General features: G+C 43.6%; 1 protein-coding gene across 1 annotated transcript in view; it reads left to right on the forward strand.

Moving 5' to 3' along the window:
- The first annotated feature begins 15381 nt into the window (after nucleotides 1–15381).
- LOC128687033 (probable glutamate receptor) overlaps nucleotides 15382–21870 on the forward strand; it is a 104013-nt gene continuing 97524 nt past the window's right edge. The window contains exons 1-3 of the mRNA XM_053774385.2: nucleotides 15382–15482; nucleotides 15707–15844; nucleotides 16070–16152. Of these exons, the coding sequence (XP_053630360.2) occupies nucleotides 15382–15482; nucleotides 15707–15844; nucleotides 16070–16152 (322 nt within the window). The remainder of the gene's footprint in view (nucleotides 15483–15706; nucleotides 15845–16069; nucleotides 16153–21870) is intronic.

Consider the following 21870-nt stretch of genomic DNA (forward strand, 5'->3'; position numbering starts at 1 on the left):
GAGTTGAGTTGAAGAGCCAGAAATGAATTTGCATAGATAAGGAGAGAAGATCAGATTGACACAGCATCAAAAGCCAAAACTGACCCAAAGTTATTATACAACAAGTAATTAAAACAACAGTCAAGGACTAGTTAATCAAGCTGAGGAAGGAAGGACGGGAATCCACAAGAAATGTCCAGGAAGTATGTGAAAATCTCAACTCACAATTCAGGGAGGAATTCAGAGTGGAGACAGAGATGCTCCCAGCAAACCGAGGTGGTAGGGTGCACCAGCAAGTGCTCACACACCGCACGCAACCCAGGAGCAGGTGAAGAATCTATTAGGGGAACTACATACCTCGAAGGCGATATGCCCAAATAATATCTCTCCTTAGGTCCTGGGAAAAGGAGCAGATGCACTTTGTGTGCCACTAACAACAATCTTCTTTAAATCTTCCGAAACAAGGTAACTTCCTGAGGTGTGGACGAGAGCAAATGTAGTCTGGATGTTTAAGAAAGATGACAGACAGGCTGCACTAAATTACAGATCAGTGTCGGTGACATGTATTGTATATAAAGTTATGGAAAAGATTATTAGGAGAAGAGTGATGAGGCACCAACACGGCTTCAGGGAAAGAAAATCCAGCATCACAAACCTATTTGAAATCTATGACAAGGAATAGAAAATCAAAGCAGATGGAATTACAAATAAGAGTGAGAAGTGGCAGGAAAGAATCATTGAGGCATCCCTGGACATCATATGAATCACAGAGACAAAGCTCACGGAAGTGATACTGACACAATCTTCCCATCTGGATATCAGATCCTGAGGAAACGCATGGGAAGCAGAGGCGGGAGGAGGAGTTATATTGCTCATCAATGCAACTAGTCAAAGGATTAGTGGATGACCGGAAACCGAAGAGAACAACCAAGTGATGGTGGATACACTAGCAGATGTTGCAAGAAGGGCCCACGAAAGCATGGCAAAGGTACACATCATGGCAGATTTCAACCATAAGGAGATCGGCTGAAAGAATCTGGAGCCACATGGGAGATCAGAGACGAGGAGAGCCAAGATGCTGGAGGCAGTAATGGAGAACTTTTTTATACAAACATCTTAGAGACACAACCAGGAAAAAAGTAGATGAACCGACAAGGCTGGACCTCGTATTCACCTTGAAGAGTCGAGACATAACGGATATTACACATGAAAGGCATGGAATAAGTGGTGTTGAGTTTCGAATACACAGAGTTAACAATGGAGAGTGAAACGGTATGGGAAGACCAGGTGAAGACAAATTCCAAAAAGGGGACTACACGAGTTTCAGTGGGTAAGTGAACTAGAAGGGAAGACAGTAAACAAAATGATGGAACACGTGACCACAAAGTGGTGGGGAGGCAGTAGAGAATTTAATACAAAGGAGCAACAGAAACAACGGAAAGACCAGAGTGAGCCCATGGTTTACCAGAAGGTGTGGAGAGGCCAAAGAAAATGAAAAATGTAAAGAAGAATGGAGCTGAAGAGCCAAAAATGAATATGTATTTATAAGGAGACAAGCCCATCATCAATACGAGAATAATAAAGCATCAAAAGCCAGATATGACCCAAAGTTGTTGTACAGCCACATCAGGAGGAAAACAACAATCAAGGACCAGGTAATCAGACTGAGAAAGGAAGGAGGGAAGGTCAAAAGAAACAAAGATGTTAAATATGTGTTATGTGTAGTGTGTTGGACACACTACACACAGCCGAAGACAAAGCAGAGAGGCCGCTAGTGAACTAGATACCGTGGGTCCTGAGAGATGGAGCGAAGGCACTGTGTGCGCCACTAACAACAATCTTTAACACACTTATCGAAACAGGGCGACTACCTAAGGTGTGGAAAACAGCTAAATTTAGTCCTAGTCTTTAAGAAAGGAGACAGGCAGGTAGCATTAAACTACAGACCAATGTCACTGACATGTAAAATATGCAAAGTCGTGGAGAAGCTTATCAGGAAAACACTGGTGGAGCACCTTGGAAGAAATGAGCTTATACATGGTTTCCGAGAGGGGAAATCCTGTGTCAAAAACCCACTATAGTTTTATAACAAGGTGACAGAAGAAAGGCAGTGGGATGGGTAGACTGCATTTTCTTGGGCTGTAAGACGGTTTTCGACACAGTTCCATACAAGAGATTAGCGCAAAAGCTTAAGAAGCAGGCGCTGCAATGTATCAGAGAATACCTGACAGGAAGGAAGCATAAACAAAAGAGACATTAATAAAATACTGAGGATATCGAACCAAGTAAGAACCAGAAATAACGGATTTAAGCTAGATAAATTTAGATTAGGAAGGACATAGGTAAGTACTGGTTTCGAACAGAGTTGTGGATGCGTGGAACAATCTTCTGCGTAGGCTGATTAAGACTAGGACCTTGAGTAGCTTTAAAAAGAGATTCGACTAATATGAGTGGGAGGGGCTGGGTTTAATTGGTGTCGTGCGTACGGGAGTAAATTCTTGGGTAACTTTGGGTAGTGGTGGTTTTGATAAAGACCTGCCTCGTATGGGCCAGTAGTCCTTCAGCAGTGTTCCTCCATTCTTATGTTAACGACTGATGTACATGACGAGGTGGCAGAGTGAGGGCCTGTGAAGAGCAGGTTTCCTCAAGGGTCAGTTCTAGGGTCGGTGCTGTTTCTGGTATATGTGAATGACATAATAGGATAGACTCAGGGGTGCCCCTTTCTGCAGACTACGTGTGGGTAATGCAGAAAATTCAAGTGGATAAGAATCAGGTCGAACTACAAAAGGATATGGACAGGCTGCAGGCTTGGTCCAACAACTGGCTTCTGGAGTTTAACCCCACCAAGTGCAAAGTTATGAAGTTTGGGAAAGGTTAAAGAAAACCGCAGACTTGGGGGCCAAAGACTGCAAACCTCATTGGAGGAAATAGCTTCTGGGGTGAGTATAATACTGAGCACATCTTCTGAGGTGAATATCAACTAAATAACTGCTGCAGCATATGAGCGCCTGGAAAACCCAAGAATAGCGTTTCCCCACCTTAGCAAGGAGTCACTCAAGACTCTCTACACGATGTACGTCAGGCTTATATTGGAGTATGCAGCACCTATATGGAACCCACACCAGATAAAACACATCAACAAATTAAAGGAAGTGAAAAAACATTGCAACAAAACTAGTCCATGAGCAAAGGATCATGTCTTTCTAGGAGAATTTATGGGAAATCGACCTGACAACACTGGAGGACAAGCGGGAGAGGGGTGACATAATAACGACGTATAAAATACTGAGAGGAATTGACAAGATGGATAGTGACACGATGTTTCAGATATGGGAGACAGCAATAAGGAGTCACAGCTGGAAGATGAAGACTCATGTAAGTCACTGGGATGTTAGGAAGTATTTGTTCAGTCATACAGTTGTCAGGAAGTGGAATAGTCTGGAGAGTGATGTAACAGACGCAAGTACCATACATAGCTTTAAGAAGTATAATGAAGCTCATGGAGCAGTGGGGACCAATGAAGAGGCGATGTCAGGAGATATGTATCAACCCCCGCAACCACAAATTATGTGAGAACACACACACACACACACACTCACACACACACACACACATACACACACACACACACACACACACACACACACACACACACACACACACACACACACACACACACACACCACTGGAGGACAGGAGGGTCAGGGGAGACATGATAACGACATACAAAATACTGCATGGAATAGACAAGGTGGACAGAGACAGGATGTTCCAGAGATGGGACACAGAAACAAGGGGTCACAATTGGAAGTTGAAGACTCGGATGAGTCAAAGGGATGTTAGGAAGTATTTCTTCAGTCATAGAGTAGTTAGGAAGTGGAATAGTCTGGCAAGCGATGTAGTGGAGGCAAGAACTATAGTTTTATGACGAGGTATGATAAAGCTCATGGAGCAAGGGGAGAGAGGACCTAGTAGCGGTCGGTGAAGAGGCGGGGCCAGGAGCTGAGTATCGACCCCTGCAAGCACAATTAGGTGAGTACAATTAGGTGAGTACACAGGAGTTGGTAGGAAAATCAGCAAACGAAATGGACTTTGTAACAACAAAATGCAAGGAGGCAGAGGAAAGATTTGTTCCCAAGGGTAACAGAAATAATGGAAAGGACAGAACAAGCCCTTGGTTTACCCGAAGGTGTAGGGAGGCAAAAACTAAGTGCTCTAGAGAATGGAAAAAGTACAGAAGGCAAAGGACTCAGGAGAATGAAGAGATCAGTCGACGAGCCAGAAACGAGTATGCACAGATAAGGAGGGAGGTGCAGCAGAAGTATGAAAATGACAGCATCGAAAGTCAAGTCTGATCCGAAACTACTCTACAGCCACATCAGGAGGAAGACAACAGTCAAGGACCAGGTAATCAGGCTGAGGAGTGAAGGTGGGAAGCTCACAAGAAACGACCAGGAGGTATGTGAGGAGCTCAACATGAGATTTCAGGAAGTATTTACAGTGGAGGCTGAAGGGACAACGGGAAGACAAAACAGTGGGGTACAGCAACAAGGGATATACCAACAAGTGTTGGATGAATTACACACAACTGAGGAGGAGGTGGAGAAGCTCCTAAGTGACCTTGAAACCTCAAAGGCGGTGGGACCGGACATCTCTCCATGGGTCCTTAGAGAGGGAGCAGGGACATTATGTGTGCCTCTAACCAAAATCTTCAACACTTCCCTTGAAACTGGGCAACTACCTGAAGTATGGAAGAAGGCAAATGTAGTCCCCATCTTTAAGAAGGGAGACAAAAATGAAGCACTAAATTATAGGCCAGTGTCACTGACATGTATATTACGCAAAGTCTTGGAAAAGATTATCAGGAGGAGAGTGGTGGAACACCTGAAGCGGAACAAGATTATAAACGACAGCCAGCACGGATTCATGGAAGGTAAATCCTGTGTCACAAACCTACTAGAATTTTATGACAAGGTAGCTGAAGTAAAGAATGAGAGGGAGGGGTGGGTTGATTGCATTTTCTTGGACTGCAAGAAGGCGATCGACACAGTTCCCCACAAGAGATTAGTACAGTAGCTAGTGGAATAGGCATGTATAACAGGAAGGGCACTGCAATGGATCAGAGAATACCTAACAGGGAGGCAACAGCGAGTCATGGTCCGTGATGAGTTATCACAGTGGGCGCCAGTGACGAGTGGGGTACCATAGGGGTCAGTCCTGGGACCAGTGCTATTCTTGGTATATGTGAACGATATGACAGAAGAAATAGACTCAGAAGTGTCCCTGTTTGCAGATGACGTGAAACTAATGAGGAGAATTATATCAGACGTGGACCAGACAGGTCTACAAAGAGACCTGGACAGGCTGGATGTGTGGTCCAGAAACTGGCTCCTAGAATTTAACCCCGCCAAATGCAAAGTCATGAAGATCGGAGGAGGGCAAAGAAGACCGCAGACAGAGTATAGGCTAGGAGGCCAAAGGCTGCAAACTTCACTCAAGGAGAAAGACCTAGGAGTGAGTATAATACCGAGTACATTGCCAGAAGCACACATTAACCAGGTAACTGCTGCAGCATATGAGCGCTTGGCAAACCTGAGAATAGCGTTCCGATACCTTAGTAAGGAATCGTTCAAGACACTGTACACTGTGTACATCAGGCCCATACTGGAGTGTGCAGCACCAGTTTGGAACCCATATCTGGTCAAACACGTCAAGAAATTAGAGAAAGTGCAAAGGTTTGCAACAAGGCTAGTTCCAGAACTAAGGGAATGTCCTATGTAGAAAGGTTAATGGAAATCGGTGTGACAGCACTGGAGGACAGGAGGATCAGGGGAGACATGATAACGACATACAAAATACTGCATGGAATAGACAAGGTGGACAACGACAGGATGTTCCAGAAATGGGACACAGAAACAAGGGGTCACAATTGGAAGCTGAAGACTCAGATGAGTTAAAGGGATGTTAGGAAGTATTTCTTCAGTCATAGAGTAGTTAGGAAGTGGAATAGTCTGGCAAGCGATGTAATGGAGGCAGGAACTATACATAGTTTTAAGACGAGGTATGATAAAGCTCATGGAGCTGGGGGAGAGAGGACCTAGCAGCAGTCGGTGAAGAGGCGGGGCCAGGAGCTGAGTCTCGACCCCTGCAACCACAATTAGGTGAGTACACACACGCACACACACACACACACACACACACACACACACACACACACACACACACACACACACACACACACACACACACACACACAAGGAGCAGACGGGGAGGAGGGGTTGCACTGCTCATAAAGAACCGAAGGAGCTTCGAGGAAATGGAGGGCATGGACGAGATTGGAGAAAGAGACTACATAGCAGGCACAGTTCAAGCTGGGAAACATAAGGTAATCATTGCTGTTATGTATAACCCACCCCAGAACTGCAGGAGGCCAAGAGAGGAATATGATGAGAACAGCAGAGTGATGGTGGACACACTGGCTGAGGTGGCAAGAAGTGCTCAAACGTGCAGAGCAAAGTTACTGGTTATGGTGATTTCAACCACAGGGAGATTGATTGGGAAAACCTGGAGCCTCATGGGGGCTGTGAGGGAAAAGTTCAATAGATAGGAGTAGTGAGGGAGTATATAGTAACAATAGTTTCATTGCTGGCTACTTGTTAAGGTAGGGTAAGTCCAGCTCCCGCTATTCCCTTCCCCCCTTTTTCCCCCTCCCCGAAAGTGATAGTTCGATTGCCGGATGCTTGTTAAGGTAGGGTCAGTCTAGCTCCCGCTTTCCCTTCCCTCCCTCTTCCCCCCCCCCCCGAAAGGTGACGTGTGGGGCTCCGGTCAAACAGTAAATCGCTATACTCACAGCTCCCAGCACTACTGTAAGTACACGCCTGATCATATTTTAGTGGACTTATTGGTTGAAAGCTTCACTTTTGACCAATAATTAACTTAGTCCTTTCAGTCATGATCGCTTAAATGTTTTAATAATCACCACATCTTTTAGGTATTGTACTTATCATGGAGAGTGATTTCTTAAGCAGTGGGTAACCTCTCTCTCTTTACAGCTTGGAATGACAGAGTGGGTCACCTGCCAACCAACGAGAAGAATAGCAGGAGACAGACTAATGTCCTGAGACATCCCATGTTTAATCTACTTACCTGTTATGTAAGCCAATGCAGGACCTAACCCCTCATCATAGCAGTGGTAACGAACCTGTTTTCCTGTTATCTGAAGTAATTATTCACGGCTATACTCTGTGAAGAACGAGCCGGTGGTTGTCACCAACACCTGCGACCCCCCCACATCAGCAATGGCTACGATTTCAACACCACGCACTGTCACCAACACCAGACGCCCCAGTATTACTATATATCTTAGCGTTGAGTTCAAATGCCATTTTTTTCATTTAATTTTTAATTTTTCTTTCAATTAGGATACTCATTCATGTTTTATTGTTTTACATTTTCCATTTCTAAATAATAAAGTGTTTATCATTGTCTGTTATTATTTCTTTTTCTATTCATTAATTTTCCTGAGGAGAAGCCAGCCTTGGTAATACTGACTGAAGTTATTACAGCTCTGATTAAGCCTTCACAAGTGGCGACCTTGCCAGGATCAACTCTACTGAATCAAGATTCAGTTCCATCTCGAATCTACCATTGGAACTTCAACGCCACATACCACAGACGGTTATCACCAGCCATGAGTAATCATTCTCTATGGTAGGACTACGGTACAGGTATTTAAAATATTTGGTGATTGTTATAGTCTCAATTTATTGTAAGTCAAGTCAGGCAGGATATAATATTTAATTCTGCCACCTTTTCGAGCTTGAAACACTTTGGAGGATTAGATTCTAGGGACTCGAGATTTTCCAGTGACAATTTATTTCATTGAGTTATTTATTATATCAAGGGAACTGTCGTAGGACACTCTTGATTTGTTGGTGAGAAGATTGGATGGTCAAGGGATCCCATTCTACTTACTGTTTGCTCGGAGCCGGCATAGAACCCTTCATTTTCATTAATACATATTGTTTAATTGAAGCAGGGATCGAGCCCTCTGCTTTATTTGCAGTTTGAGCGGAGCAGGAATTGAACCCTCCGTTTTCTTTGATACCCGTTTCATTTCCCCTGATAGTTTAAGTTATTCTTGCAAGTATGGAGGAATACCAGTTTTGGATGAACGCTGGAAGTAAGTTAGGAATAACAGGGAAAAATTTAGAATCTTTCATTAGTGCTAAGATCCAGGAAAGACTTGAAAGAGAGAGAATTGAGAGAGAAGGAAGACAGTTAGAAAGGGAAAGAGAAGAAAATGAGAGAGAGAGAATCGAAAGAGAAGAGAAAAAGGAGAAAGAACCTTGAAAGACAGGAGAAAAAGGAGAGAGAGAGAATTGAGAGAGAAATCCAAGAAAGACAGTTAGAAAGAGAAAGAGAAGACAAAACGGAGTGTGATAGGCTTGAACGTGAAGAAAAAGCTAGAGTACGTGAGGAACAAGTTAAATTAAGAGAACTTGAGGAAAGAGCAAGGGATAGAGAAGTTGAGGAAAAAGCTAGAGAACATGAGGAAAAAGCTAGAGAACATGAGGAAAAAGCTAGAGAACATGAGTTAATAGAGAGAGAAAAGGATCGCGAGCTCGAAAAATCTCGCCTTGAATTAGAGAATAAAAAGTTAACTTTGACACAACAACAATTAGAGGAAGGAGTAATTGAACATCATGCAGCTAGTGCACATATTCCAACACCTAATTTACCTCCCTTCACAGAGGGTGATGACATTACTTCATACATTATCAGGTTTGAAAATACCGCTACCCTCTGTGAATGGCCTGCTGACACCTGGGCTACCAGGTTAGGAATGTTATTTTCTGGTACAGCCTTGAATATCTATGAAACTTTGTCGGAGGATATCATATGTAATTATAACCTACTGAAGAAGGCAATCCTTAAAGCATATCAAAAAACCACCAATTCTTACAGGAAAGATTTCAGGTATGCCACCTTACAGCCTGGCCAAAACTTTCAGCAGTTACAGGTAACACTCTTTCGTTTGTTCGACTTTTGGATAGAGAGTTCAGGAACTGATCACAGTTATGAATCTCTTAGAGACTTCATGGTTGCTGACCAGGTCCTGACAGCTCTTCCCCACCAGATAAGAACATTCATCAGAGAACGTAACCTGATTAAAGCTGAGGAAGTTGCTGAGGCCGCTGACTTGTATGCTGAGGCTCACAATTCCTATAAGGACCTAAAGGGATCAAACCTTAAGGGCAAGGGTTCACCTGAACCAAAGATTAAGAAGCCTACAGTAGAAGCAAAGTCACCAGCTATTATACCAACATGTCATCGGTGTGGTGGTATCGGACATAAACGTCCAGATTGTCCTTCCAAGAAAATAGAGAAAGTTGGCAGATGTTTTGTTGACGGTAATGACCAAGCACCCTTCTGTTCAGGAGCAGTTAATGGTATAAAAGTCTCAGATATATTACGTGACACTGGATGTACGTGCATCGTAATTTCGGACAAACTGTTCCCTTACTTTAAAACCTCTCGTGTGTCCTCTATTCTTTCAGATTACTTGGGTCGTGAAAATACTTTCCCTACAATACGTTGTTACTTGAAAACTAAATGGTTCACCGGTTGGACTAATGCAGTACTAGCCCCAGTTACTTGTTCTATAATAGTGGGTAACATTAAAGGTGCCGTTCTTCCTTCAGAGGCGGATCTTTCGTCACCACTCATGGATCTAAGTTTTCCAGCTGTTCCTCTTTGCAAGTTAAATAAGCCCCTTAACAATTCCGCACCGGAAGCTGCATTGTCTCGTACTGTTCATTTGGGGGTGGAAACAGATAATACTGCTCTCGATAGTGAGGTAGCAGGATCACCTGTCCACTCGTCCGGTGAAAGCAAGGATATTGCCTCCGGCACTCTCAATGTCTTGACTAGGGCTCAGACTATAACCCTGGCTTCTCCTACCTCCTCTTCTCCCACCGTGAGTCCTTTTATTTTCCCAGATTTTATGTCCAAGGATGACTTTGTCAATATACAGCGCAATTGCCCTTCACTTCGGGATTGTCATAATCAAACTTTTAACAACAAAGTTATCCATGGGAGGTACGTATCTCATAAGTTTGAATATATTAATGGTATCTTACATAAATCTGTATTTAAATCTCATTCTTCAGTGATAGATTATTCCCTACTTGTTGTTCCTAAACCATGTCGAGAGACTGTTCTTCAAATGGCTCGTGATTTGCCAGGGACCAAACACTTGGCCTATCGTAAGACATGGCATAAGCTCAAGCACACTTATTTTTGGCCAAGCATGTATTCTCAGGTTACAAAGAAGTATAGTTCTTGCAATAGGTGTCAGGTGCTTACTGCACAAAACACACACTCCTAGATCCTGTATATTTATTAAATCTTAAACTTCCCTCCTGCAGAAACGAGATACTCCACCATAGAAAAGGAATGTTTGGCCCTTGTATGGGGTATCTCCAAGCTTAAATTTTATCTACTGGGAAAAGAATTCATTTTAGAAACGGATCACAAACCTTTGATATACCTAGAAACTTTTAAGGGAACCAACAGTCGCCTCTTGAGGTGGACATTGGCACTCCAAGCTTTTAAGTTCCATATAGTGTACATCAATGGTTCATCCAATTATTTCTCTGACTGGTTAAGTCGTGACAGTCAGTAGAAGATTTGTTGTTTTACGCGACTTCCACGTGTTAGAACTTTTTCCTCGCCTATTCTTCTTATACTCCTTGACAATAAGTCTTGGTATGGGGTAGTGTGAGGGAAAAGTTCAATAGATAGGAGTAGTGAGGGAGTATATAGTAACAATAGTTTCATTGCCGGCTACTTGTTAAGGTAGGGTAAGTCCAGCTCCCGCTATCCCCCCCCCCCTTTTTCCCCCTCCCCGAAAGTGATAGTTTGATTGCCGGCTGCTTGTTAAGGTAGGGTCAGTCTAGCTCCGGCTATCCCTTCCCTCCTTCTCCCCCCCCCCAAAGGTGACGTGTGGGGCTCCGGTCAAACAGTAAATCACTCGACTCACAGCTCCCAGGACTACTGTAAGTACACGCCTGATCATATTTTAGTGGACTTATTGGTTGAAAGCTTCACTTTTGACCAATAATTAACTTAGTCCTTTCAGTCTTGATCGGTTAAATGTTTTAATAATCACCACATCTTTTAGGTATTGTACTTATCATGGAGAGTGATTTCTTAAGCAGTGGGTAACCTGTCTCTCTTTACAGCTTGGAATGACAGAGTGGGTCACCTGCCAACCAACAAGAAGAATAGAAGGAGACGGACTAACGTCCTGAGACGTCCCATGTTTAATCTACTTACGTGTTATGTACGCCAACGCAGGACCTAACCCCTCATCATAGCAGTGGTAACGAAGCTGTTTTCCTGTCATCTGAAGTAATTATTCACGGCTATACTCTGTGAAGAACGAGCCGGTGGTTGTCACCAACACCTGCGATCCCCCCCCCCCCCACATCAGCAACGGCTACGATTTCAACACCACGCAGTGTCACCAACACCAGACGCCCCAGTATCACTATATATCTTAGCATTGAGTTCAAATGTCATTTTTTTCATTTAATTTTTCATTTTTCTTTCAATTAGGATACCCATTCATGTTTTATTGTTTTACATTTTCCGTTTCTAAATAATAAAGTGTTTATCATTGTCTGTTATTATTTCTTTTTCTATTCATTAATTTTCCTGAGGAGGAGCCAGCCTTGGTAATACTGACTAAAGTTGTTACAGGGCTGAGTAAGCCTTCACAGGGAACCCAAAACATGGAGAGCCAAGATGATGGATCTGGTACTGGAAAACCTCATGCATTAACACATCAGGGACACTACCAGAGAGAGAGGGGAGGATGAACCAGGAAGACTGGATCTTGTGTTCACCCTGAGTAGCTCAGACATTGATGACATCACATATGAGAGGCTCCTCGGAGCTAGTGACCACGTAGTTCTGAGTTTTGATTACATAGTAGAGTTACAGGTGGAGAGGGTAACAGGAGTCGATTGGGAAAAGCCAAACTATAAAAGGGGGGACTACACAGGTATGAGGAACTTCATGGGGGAGGTGCAGTGGGACAGAGAAATGGTAGGAAAGACAGTAAATGAAATGATGTAGTATGTAACAACAAAATGCAAGGAGACAGATTAAAGGTTTGTTCCCAAGGGCAACAGAAACAATGGGAAGAGCAAAGCGAGCCCTTGGTTTACCCAAAGGTGCAGGGAGGCAAAAACTAAGTGCATTAGAGAATGGAAGATGTATAGAAGGCAAAGGACCCAGGAAAACGAGGAGATCAGTCGAAGAGCCAGAAACGAATATGTACAGATAAGGAGGGAGGCCTAGCGACAGTATGAAAATGACATAGCATCAAAAGCCAAGTCTGGCCCGAAACTGCTGTTTAGCCACATTAGGAGAAAGACAACAGTCAAAGACCAGGTGATCAGGCTAAGGAAAGAAGGTTGGGAACTCAAAAGAAACGATCAAGTGGTATGCGAGGAGCTCAACAGGAGATTTAAGGAAGTATTCACAGTGGAGACAGGAAGGACTCTGGGAAGACAGGACAGAGGAGGACACCAACAGGGAATAGACCAACAGGTGCTGGACGATATGCACACAACTGAGGAGGAGGTGAAGAAACTGCTAAGTGACCTTGATACCTGAAAGGCAATTGGACCGGACAACATCTCCGCGTGGGTCCTCAGGGGAGGAGCAGATATACTGTGTGTGCAATTATGCAAAGTCATGGAGATTATCAGGAGGAGAGTGGTGGAGCACCTGGAACGGAACAAGATTATAAACGATAACCCGCACGGATTTATGGAAGACAAATCCTGTGTCACAAACCTACTGGAGTTCTATGACAAAGTTACAGAAGTGCGACACGAGAGAGAGGGATGGGTTGATTGCATTTTCTTGGACTGCAAGAAGGCCTTCGACACAGTTCCTCACAAGTGACTAGTGCAGAAACTAGAGAATCAGATGCGTGTAACAGGAAGGGTACTGCAGTGGATCAGAGAATATCTGACAGGGAGGCAACAACGAGTCATGGTATGGGATGAGGTATCATAGTGGGCACCTGTGACGAGCGGGGTCCCACAGGGGTCGGTCCTAGGACCAGTGCTATTTTTGGTATATGTGAAAGACATGATGGAAGGGATAGACTTAGAGGTGTCACTGTTCACAGATGATGTGAAGTTATTGAGGAGAATTAAATCAGATGAGGACCAGGCAGGACTTCAAAGAGGCCTGGGCAGGCTGGACACGTGGTCCAGCAACTGGCTTCTTGAATTCAACCCTGCCAAATGCAAAGTCGTGAAGATCGGAGAAGGGCAAAGAAGACTGCAGACAGAGTATAGACTAGATGGCCAAGGAGTGCAAACCTCGCTCAAGGAGAAAGATCTTGGGGTGACCATAACACCGAGCATGTCTCCGGAGGCACACATCAACCAGATAACTGCTGCAGCATACGGGCGCCTGGCAAACCTGAGAATAGCGTTCCGATACCTTAGTAAGGAATCGTTCAAGACACTGTACACTGTGTACATCAGGCCCATACTGGAGTGTGCAGCACCAGTTTGGAACCCACACCTGGTCAAACACGTCAAGAAATTAGAGAAAGTGCAAAGGTTTGCAACAAGGCTAGTTCCGGAGCTCAGGGGAATGTCCTAGGAAGAAAGGTTGAGGGAAATCGGACTGACGACATTGAAGGACAAGCGGGTCAGGGGTGACATGATAACGACATATAAAATACTGCGTGGAATAGATAAGGTAGACAGAGACAGGATGTTCCAGAGAGGGGACACAGAAACAAGGGGTCACAATTGGAAGCTGAAGACTCAGACGAGTCAGAGGGAAGTTAGGAAGTATTTCTTCAGTCATAGAGTCGTTAGGAAGTGCAATAGCCTAACAAGTGATGTAGTGGAGGCAGGAACCATACATAGCTTTAAGACGAGGTATGACAAACCTCTGGAAGCAGAGAGAGAGAGAGAGAGAGAGAGAGAGAGAGAGAGAGGACCTAGTAGCGATCAGTGAAGAGACAGGGCCAGGAGGTGAGTATCGACCCCTGCAACCACAATTAGGTGAGTTCAATAAGGTGCGTACAAAATCATACACACACACTTGACACATTCAACAACAATTAGGTGAGTACACAAACACAAACACACACACACACACACACACACACACACACACACACACACACACACACACACACACACAGTAGGAGCTGTGACTCGACATTTGTAACAAAATATTGTTGAGTACACATGCATACACACTCGTTTCTTTCCTGTCAGGTATTCTCCGATCCCTTGCAGTGACTTTCCTGTTATTCCTACCTGCTCCTTTAGCTTTTGTACTAATCTCTTGTGTGGAACTATCTCCTACGAGGAGAGGTTAGGGGAAATCAACCTGACTACACTTGAGGAGAGGAGGGATAGTGGGCACATGATGACAACATAAAAAATGTTTAGTGGAATTGACAAGGTGGATAGGGACATCATGTTTCAGAGATAAGATACAGCAAGAAGAGGTCATAACTTGAAGTTGAAAGCTCAGATGAGTCACACGATATTTAGAAGTATTTCTTCAGTCACAGAGTTGTCAGTAAGCAAAACAAAGTTGACAGTGAAGTAGGGGAGGCACGATCCGTACATAGATGTAAGAAGAGGTATGATAAAGCTTATGAAGCAGGGACTGAGTGGATCTAGTAACAGCCAGTAAAGAAGTGGAGTTTAGGAGCTGTGAATCGGGTGAATCGGCCCCTGCAAGAACAAATACAAAAAGGCAAGTACACACACACAAAATTAATGAGAGTATGGATGCAGAGAGCAAGAATTGGGACATGCATAGGGCAAGACACAGAGCATAGAAGAGGAAGTGAAAATGATGGCTCAGGAAATAGAGCCATTGAACATAAGGGGCATGACATCCGGAACAAGTACACCAATATCCAGTGACTGCACTAAAGGAAAGAAAAGCGTTAAGTCCTATGTAGAGGCCCTATCAGGCCACCAGGAGGTCCAGGAAATGTCGAGGATTGAAGGTAGCATGCCGTTGGGTGCAGAAGTTGTCATCAGTGAAAGGACTGTAGGGATGATAATCTCCCTGCAGAAGCGTTATTCGGCACTGGGAGATCCAGGAAATGATAATGGAAGCGGTTATAGTGATGCCTAAATCAGACCCAGAGGTCTGGAGAGAATAATAATAATAAAGATATAATATCTTTATTTCTACAAGTACATGTACAAGGTATACAGACCATAGCTGACATCAGTGACATACTACTACATATACAGCCACTTGTTTTGCAGGGCATTTCGGGATGCAACTCATACTAGTCGACTAACACCCAGGTACTCATTTTACTGATAGATGAACATAGACAACAGGTGTAAGGAAACACGCCCAATGTTTTCACCCTCCCTGGGAATCGAACTGAAGCGAGAGCTTTTGCCACCAGGCCACGGGGCACCGTAAAATGCAGTGGAAAGATGAGAGGGAGAAGTCAGTTTTTATTCACGGCCTTCAGGAAGCCAAAAGGATGACATATGGAAGGAAACAACAAGTAATGGTATGTGACGAGGTGCCAGACTGGGCGCTTATGATGAGTGCAGTTCCACAAGGGGCCGGTGCTGTTTCTGGTATATGTGAATGATAAGACAGAAGAGACTGATTAAGTTGGCGTCCCTGTTTGCAGACGATGTGAAGTTAATGAGGAGAATACAAGCGGACGACCAAGAGGTAAACCTACATTGGATCTGGACAGGCTACAAGCCTGGTCTGACAAATACCTCCTGGAGTTTATACCAGTAAATGCGGTCATGAAGTCATCTATGTTAGAAACATCAGGTACCCAGTAACACCGGACATGTCACCCCTGTTACGAGCACATACGTAGTTCTGGGAAGCTCAGAACTAATTTAATTTTACTCCTCTTTGGAATATCAGTCTTCACAAGCATTGCCCATGTCTAGTGGTACTGGGCACCTGATGTTTACAGCATATATATTGATTCCGGTTTAAATGTATAGTGTTCTATTAATAATCCTTTACTTTCCAGAGATGCGACGAAGATGATGACTCTGGCATTTATTTTGGCTGGTTTTGTCTGGTGGGGAGACCTGCATATTCCTGAAGCAATAGGTAGGTTAAATATTTTTTTCAGTTAAACAGCTTCGGTATGCTCAGATTGATTTTCAGGGAATTAGGTTGAGGAAGGAAGGAGGGGAGATTACAAGGAATGACTAGGAAGTATAGTATGTAAAGAATATTCTTAGAGAAAACAGAAAGGCTTCTAGCAAACTGAGGCGACAGATTGCACCAAGTGCTAGACACTACACTCAACAAAGAAGTACGTGAAGAAACTGCTATGTAAACTAAATACCTCGAAAGCGGAGGGTCCAAATAAAATCTCTCCGTGGGTCCTGAGAGAAGGAGCAGAGGCGTTGTGTCCCATTAACAACAATCTTCAACAAATCTTTCGAATCAGGGCAACTGTATGAGGTGTGGAAGCAACAAATATAGTTCCAAGTTTTTAAGGAGACAGACACGCAGCATTAAACTACAGACCAGTGTCACTGACATGTTTAGTATGAAAAATCACAGAGAAGATTATCAGAAGAGTGGTGAAGCCCTAGAAAAGAGTGGATTCATTCATGACAACCACATGGATTCAGAAACAGAAATTCTTGCTTAACAAAACTCCCGTAGTTCTACGAAACGTAACAGAAGACGAGAGCGAGAGAAATAGGTAGATTAGCACCTTTTCTGTTAGCATAAGAAGAGTTTCGACACAATAAGACATGAGAGACTGGTACGAAAGCTAGAGTAACTGGCAGAAATAGCTGGAAAAGCACTGCGATGGATCAGGGAATACCTAACAGGAAGGAAACAAGGAGCGATGGTACATGGCGGGGATCAGATCGGGCGAATTTGTCGAGTGAGGTTCCACAAGGGTCAGTCCTAGGGATGATGCTGTTTTTTAAGTGTATGTAACATAAATAAATATGCTGGTGCCGAGAGCATTTAAAATATTAAACAAAAGAAACCAACAGTGCTAATAAACCGGTGTTAAAAAACCTTGCTTAACCTTATGTAACATAATATATAATATAATATCTTTGTTTCTACAAGTTCATGTACAAGGTATACATCAAATTAGGTCAATTTTGTTCCAGGATGCGACCCACACCAGTCCACTAACACCCAGGTACCTATTTTATACTGATGGGTGAATATAGACAACAGGTGTAAGGAAACACGCCCAATGTTTCAACCCTCGCCAGGAATCGAACCCTGACACTCACCTTGCGAAGCGACAGCTTCACAAGGTGGCCACAGGCCACCCTAAGTTGATTACCAGGAAGGACTTATATACTAACATATATTAAAATTTAATATATTATTAATAACCTTAATCATACAACACACACCATTACAAAAACTTACTAAACACCAGAACGCCTTTACCAGATACTCAGATTTAGGCGACTTTCAAATTATTAAATAATGCTACCAAGACTCACTAGTACACTGCTACTAGTTGTTTAAAATTAAAACATATGCAAACAGAGGGACTCTCTGACTCCCTTTCCCTTCTGCCAGCATTTAAACTGAAGACAAAAAAAAAGTATTATTTCTGTACTCTCCAAATCTTCAACAGGGTCATTCTCATTCTGTAAGAGTACCAAAATCTCCCCCCCCCCCAAAAAAAAAAAAAAAAAAAAAATCCTACGGTCTAAAATCACGAAAACACCACAACACTCAGCCTAACTTCTCCACACCTGGTACTGTACCTACTGCCACACTGACTCACTCCCACATATCTCTCTCATACCAGTCAACTGTCCAATACACGTTCGATTTCAGAACAAAGCCCGCCCACTGACACTATGAACCTTATTAATACTCTTAAATTTTTTTATAAACATTATTGTAACAGTGCAAAATCCTGCATAATAGTGAATGACATGACGGAAGGGGTAAATTCAGAAGTGTCCTTGTTCGCAGACGACGTGAAATTTATGAGGAAAATATAAGGGGAAGAGGATCAGGAAAGACTACAAAGAGACCTGGACAGGCTGCAAGCCTAGTCCGACAAATAACTACTGGAAATTAACTCACCAATTGCAAAGTCATGAAGTCTTAGAAAGGCCAAACAAGAGTCACGGTTACAACTGTGCTTGGCCAGACTTTGTAGGTAAGAGTACCTATGTTGACATACAGGTCCCAGACATCGCTGCAAAGAACTGACGCACCTTCTGGTGACTGGTTGCGTTGAACCAATCGGTTTAACTTAACGGTGGGGCATCCCCTGCTATACTCCACTCTTAATTGCTGGTTCGCTGGTCGGCAGGGCATGCCTATATGGGAGTGTGGCATTCGTCGATTAAATGTAACGAACTATTTGCATGCCACCCCGCTACATCCAAACATATCCCTCAGTGTGTAGTGTACCACCATGGCATAAATACTAATGGAACCTCCATTATTCTCAACCATCTAGATCAGTAGGCAGTGCTCAACCCAAAGGAAGGCTTTAATGTCAAACATAAACCTTACAATGAGAAAACAGACAGGAGGTGCAAGACACTTGTGTACAGGAGCAATGTGTCTCCTCACAAAAAAAAAATCATAGTGGCCAGTTTTTACTTAAATTATCTACTCGTTTTTTTCCAAACACAAAAATACATCCTAATAAGAATCAAGCTTAGGAGAGAGACTCCTCGATTACATTTTCAATTCTGGCAATATACTGGATGGAGACGCATGGTTGCAGGAGCAAAACCCAGCCCATGAGACAGGTGTTTTTGTTTCTCATGGAGTTGAGGTAAGTCAGTGGTTAGTGGTTATTACTGACGTGAACCACGTGTGGTGTTGAGGACACAGACACGTGAAAGTGTTCCAGAGGTAGAACCAGTGCAAGTGTTCCAGAGGTAGAACCAGCGCAAGTGTTCCAGAGGTAGAACCAGTGCAAGTCTTCCAGAGGTAGAATCAGTGCAAGTGCTCCAGAGGCAGAACCAGTGCAAGTGTTCCAGAGGTAGAACCAGTGCAAGTGCTGCAGAGGTAGAACCAGTGCAAGTGTTCCAGAGGTAGAACCAGTGCAAGTGCTGCAGAGGTAGAACCAGTGCAAGTGCTCCAGAGGTAGAACCAGTGCAAGTGCTCCAGAGGCAGAACCAGTGCAAGTGTTCCAGAGGTAGAACCAGTGCAAGTGCTGCAGAGGTAGAACCAGTGCAAGTGTTCCAGAGGTAGAACCAGTGCAAGTGCTGCAGAGGTAGAACCAGTGCAAGTGTTCCAGAGGTAGAACCAGTGCAAGTGCTGCAGAGGCAGAACCAGTGCAAGTGCTGCAGAGGTAGAACCAGTGCAAGTGTTCCAGAGGTAGAACCAGTGCAAGTGCTCCAGAGGTAGAACCAGTGCAAGTGCTCCAGAGGTAGAACCAGTGCAAGTGCTTAAGATAAGCTAAGATTTCGATCGAATTTTCAATCCCGAAGGGTTATCCATCCAGGATAACCCAAGAGAGGCAGTGCGTCATCGAGGACTGTCTGTCTCGGTCGTGCAGTAAGCCTGCTGATAGGCTTTAAACTTGCTCGAGAAGTAGGCCACTGGATGAAGAACTCCTTCACCAGATACTTGAAGTAACACTGCATCCTCTCCACTTTGTATAATCTTTGTACGTTCTAAAGATAACAATATGGGAGTAGCACGTACCAGACGCTTGGTACGGTCAAAACCCTCTTGACAACAAGAGGACTAGTTAAACCTAACTATTACTAGTGATGTCAGGGGAGTTACTTCTGGAAAATTTCTGCAGAACCTTCTATAAAACACTATCATTCCTAAAAATCTTTGAAAAACTTTCTTATCCTAGGAAACATGGTTTTTTTTAATGTCCAAGGTTGTGGCAAATTTAGGTGCCATTTTACCATTACCTATTTCATGGACTAGGAAAGTTATGGTAGATTTGCCAAAAGACGACATACTAAGATTAAGAGTTAACTTGAATGTTTTGAACCTCTCTAAAAGATCTTTGAGACTGGACACATACTGATCCCACTTTTCAGAAATTACATCAATATCGTCCAACTAGGCCGCCGTGCCTTCAAGTCTTTTAATAGCCTGATGGATCGAAGGGGGTCACAATGTACTGATAGTGACCTTCTTGAATTATGAAGAAAGAAATCTTCTTCGCTTTATCAGTTAAAAGTACCTAGTAGTATCCTTTAAGGGTATCAAATTTAGAAACAAATGGGCCATACTCATGAAGTCCACTATGTCGTCCATATGTGGAAGCTGGTAAGCATCCGGTACACTGACCTCATTCACCTTATGATAATCGCAACAACTCCGAAATCCTCCAACAATAATACAAGGTGAAGCCTGCTAGCTGAACTCCAACAATGATACAAGGTGAAGCCTGCTAGCTGGACTCCAACAATGATACAAGGTGAAGCCTGCTAGCTGGACTCCAACAATGATACATGGTGAAGCCTGCTAGCTGGACTCCAACAATGATACACGGTGAAGCCTGCTAGCTGAACTCCAACAATGATACACGGTGAAGCCTGCTAGAATTAACTCCAACAATGATACACGATGAAGCCTGCTAGCTGGACTCCAACAATGATACAAAGTGAAGCCTGCTAGCTGGACTCCAACAATGATACACGGTGAAGCTTGCTAGCTGAACTCCAACAATGATACACGGTGAAGCCTGCTAGAATTAACTCCAACAATGATACACGGTGAAGCCTGCTAGAATTAACTCCAACAATGATACATGGTGAAGCCTGCTAGCTGGACTCCAACAATGATACACGGTGAAGCCTGCTAGCTGGACTCCAACAATGATACACGGTGAAGCCTGCTAGCTGGACTCCGTCAATATTCCATTTTATAGCAGAAACGCTACTTCCTCTTACATTATGCATAAAAATCAGCTCAATAGGACTGTATCCTGTTGATTCCTGGAAACTTTCTCGCAATGCAAAGAGTCTGTAGGAAAATGTATGCAATACGAACGCATCATAGCTTTTTAAGCCTTGGTGAAACTTCTTCAAGGCGCCTTGGGACTGACGATGAAAAACTATGGATAGCTTTTGTTTAATTCATGGCCGGTTTAAAGGCTCTCTAAATACTTTGGCTGTGAAATTAGTACCTTGATCACTTTCAATGGACCGTGGAATGCCAACGTCAGATATAAACATAGCTGTTTTATCTGACCTGTATTACTTACCTGACTTGGCCTTAGCTAAGAGTCCCACTTACCTGAGTTTTCAACTTACAGTCATGTCCCCTTGTTCCTGTAACCCATTTCTGAAACATTCTGGCCTTGTTCACCTCGTCAGTTCCTCTCAGTATTTAATAAGTCGTTATCATGTGCCCCTTATACTCTAGTGTGTGTGTGTGTGAGTGTGTGTGTGTGTGTGTGTGTGTGTGTGTGTGTGTGTGTGTGTGTGTGTGTGTGTGTGTGTGTGTGTGTGTGTGTGTGTGTGTGTGTGTGTGTGTGTGTGTGTGTGTGTGTGTGTGTGTGTGTGTGTGTGTGTGTAATATACACTGTATACTTACCTAATTGTGATTGCAGGGGTCAAGCCATAGCTCCTGGCCCCGCCTCTTTACTGGTCGCTACTAGGTCCTCCTCTCATTGCTCCATGAGTTTTATCATACCTCATCTTAAAGCTATGTATGGGTCCTGCCTCCACTACATCACCATCCAGACTGTTCCACTTCCTGACAACTCTGTGACTGAAGAAATACTTCCAGACATCCGTTTGACTCATCTGAGTCTTCAGCTTTCAATTGTGACCAAATGTTTCTGTGTCCCATGTCTGGAACATCCCGTCTTTGTCCACCTTGGTTGTGTGT

The sequence above is a fragment of the Cherax quadricarinatus genome, chromosome 7 (genome assembly GCF_038502225.1).
Source record: "Cherax quadricarinatus isolate ZL_2023a chromosome 7, ASM3850222v1, whole genome shotgun sequence".
NCBI classification, from domain to species: Eukaryota; Metazoa; Arthropoda; class Malacostraca; order Decapoda; family Parastacidae; genus Cherax; species Cherax quadricarinatus.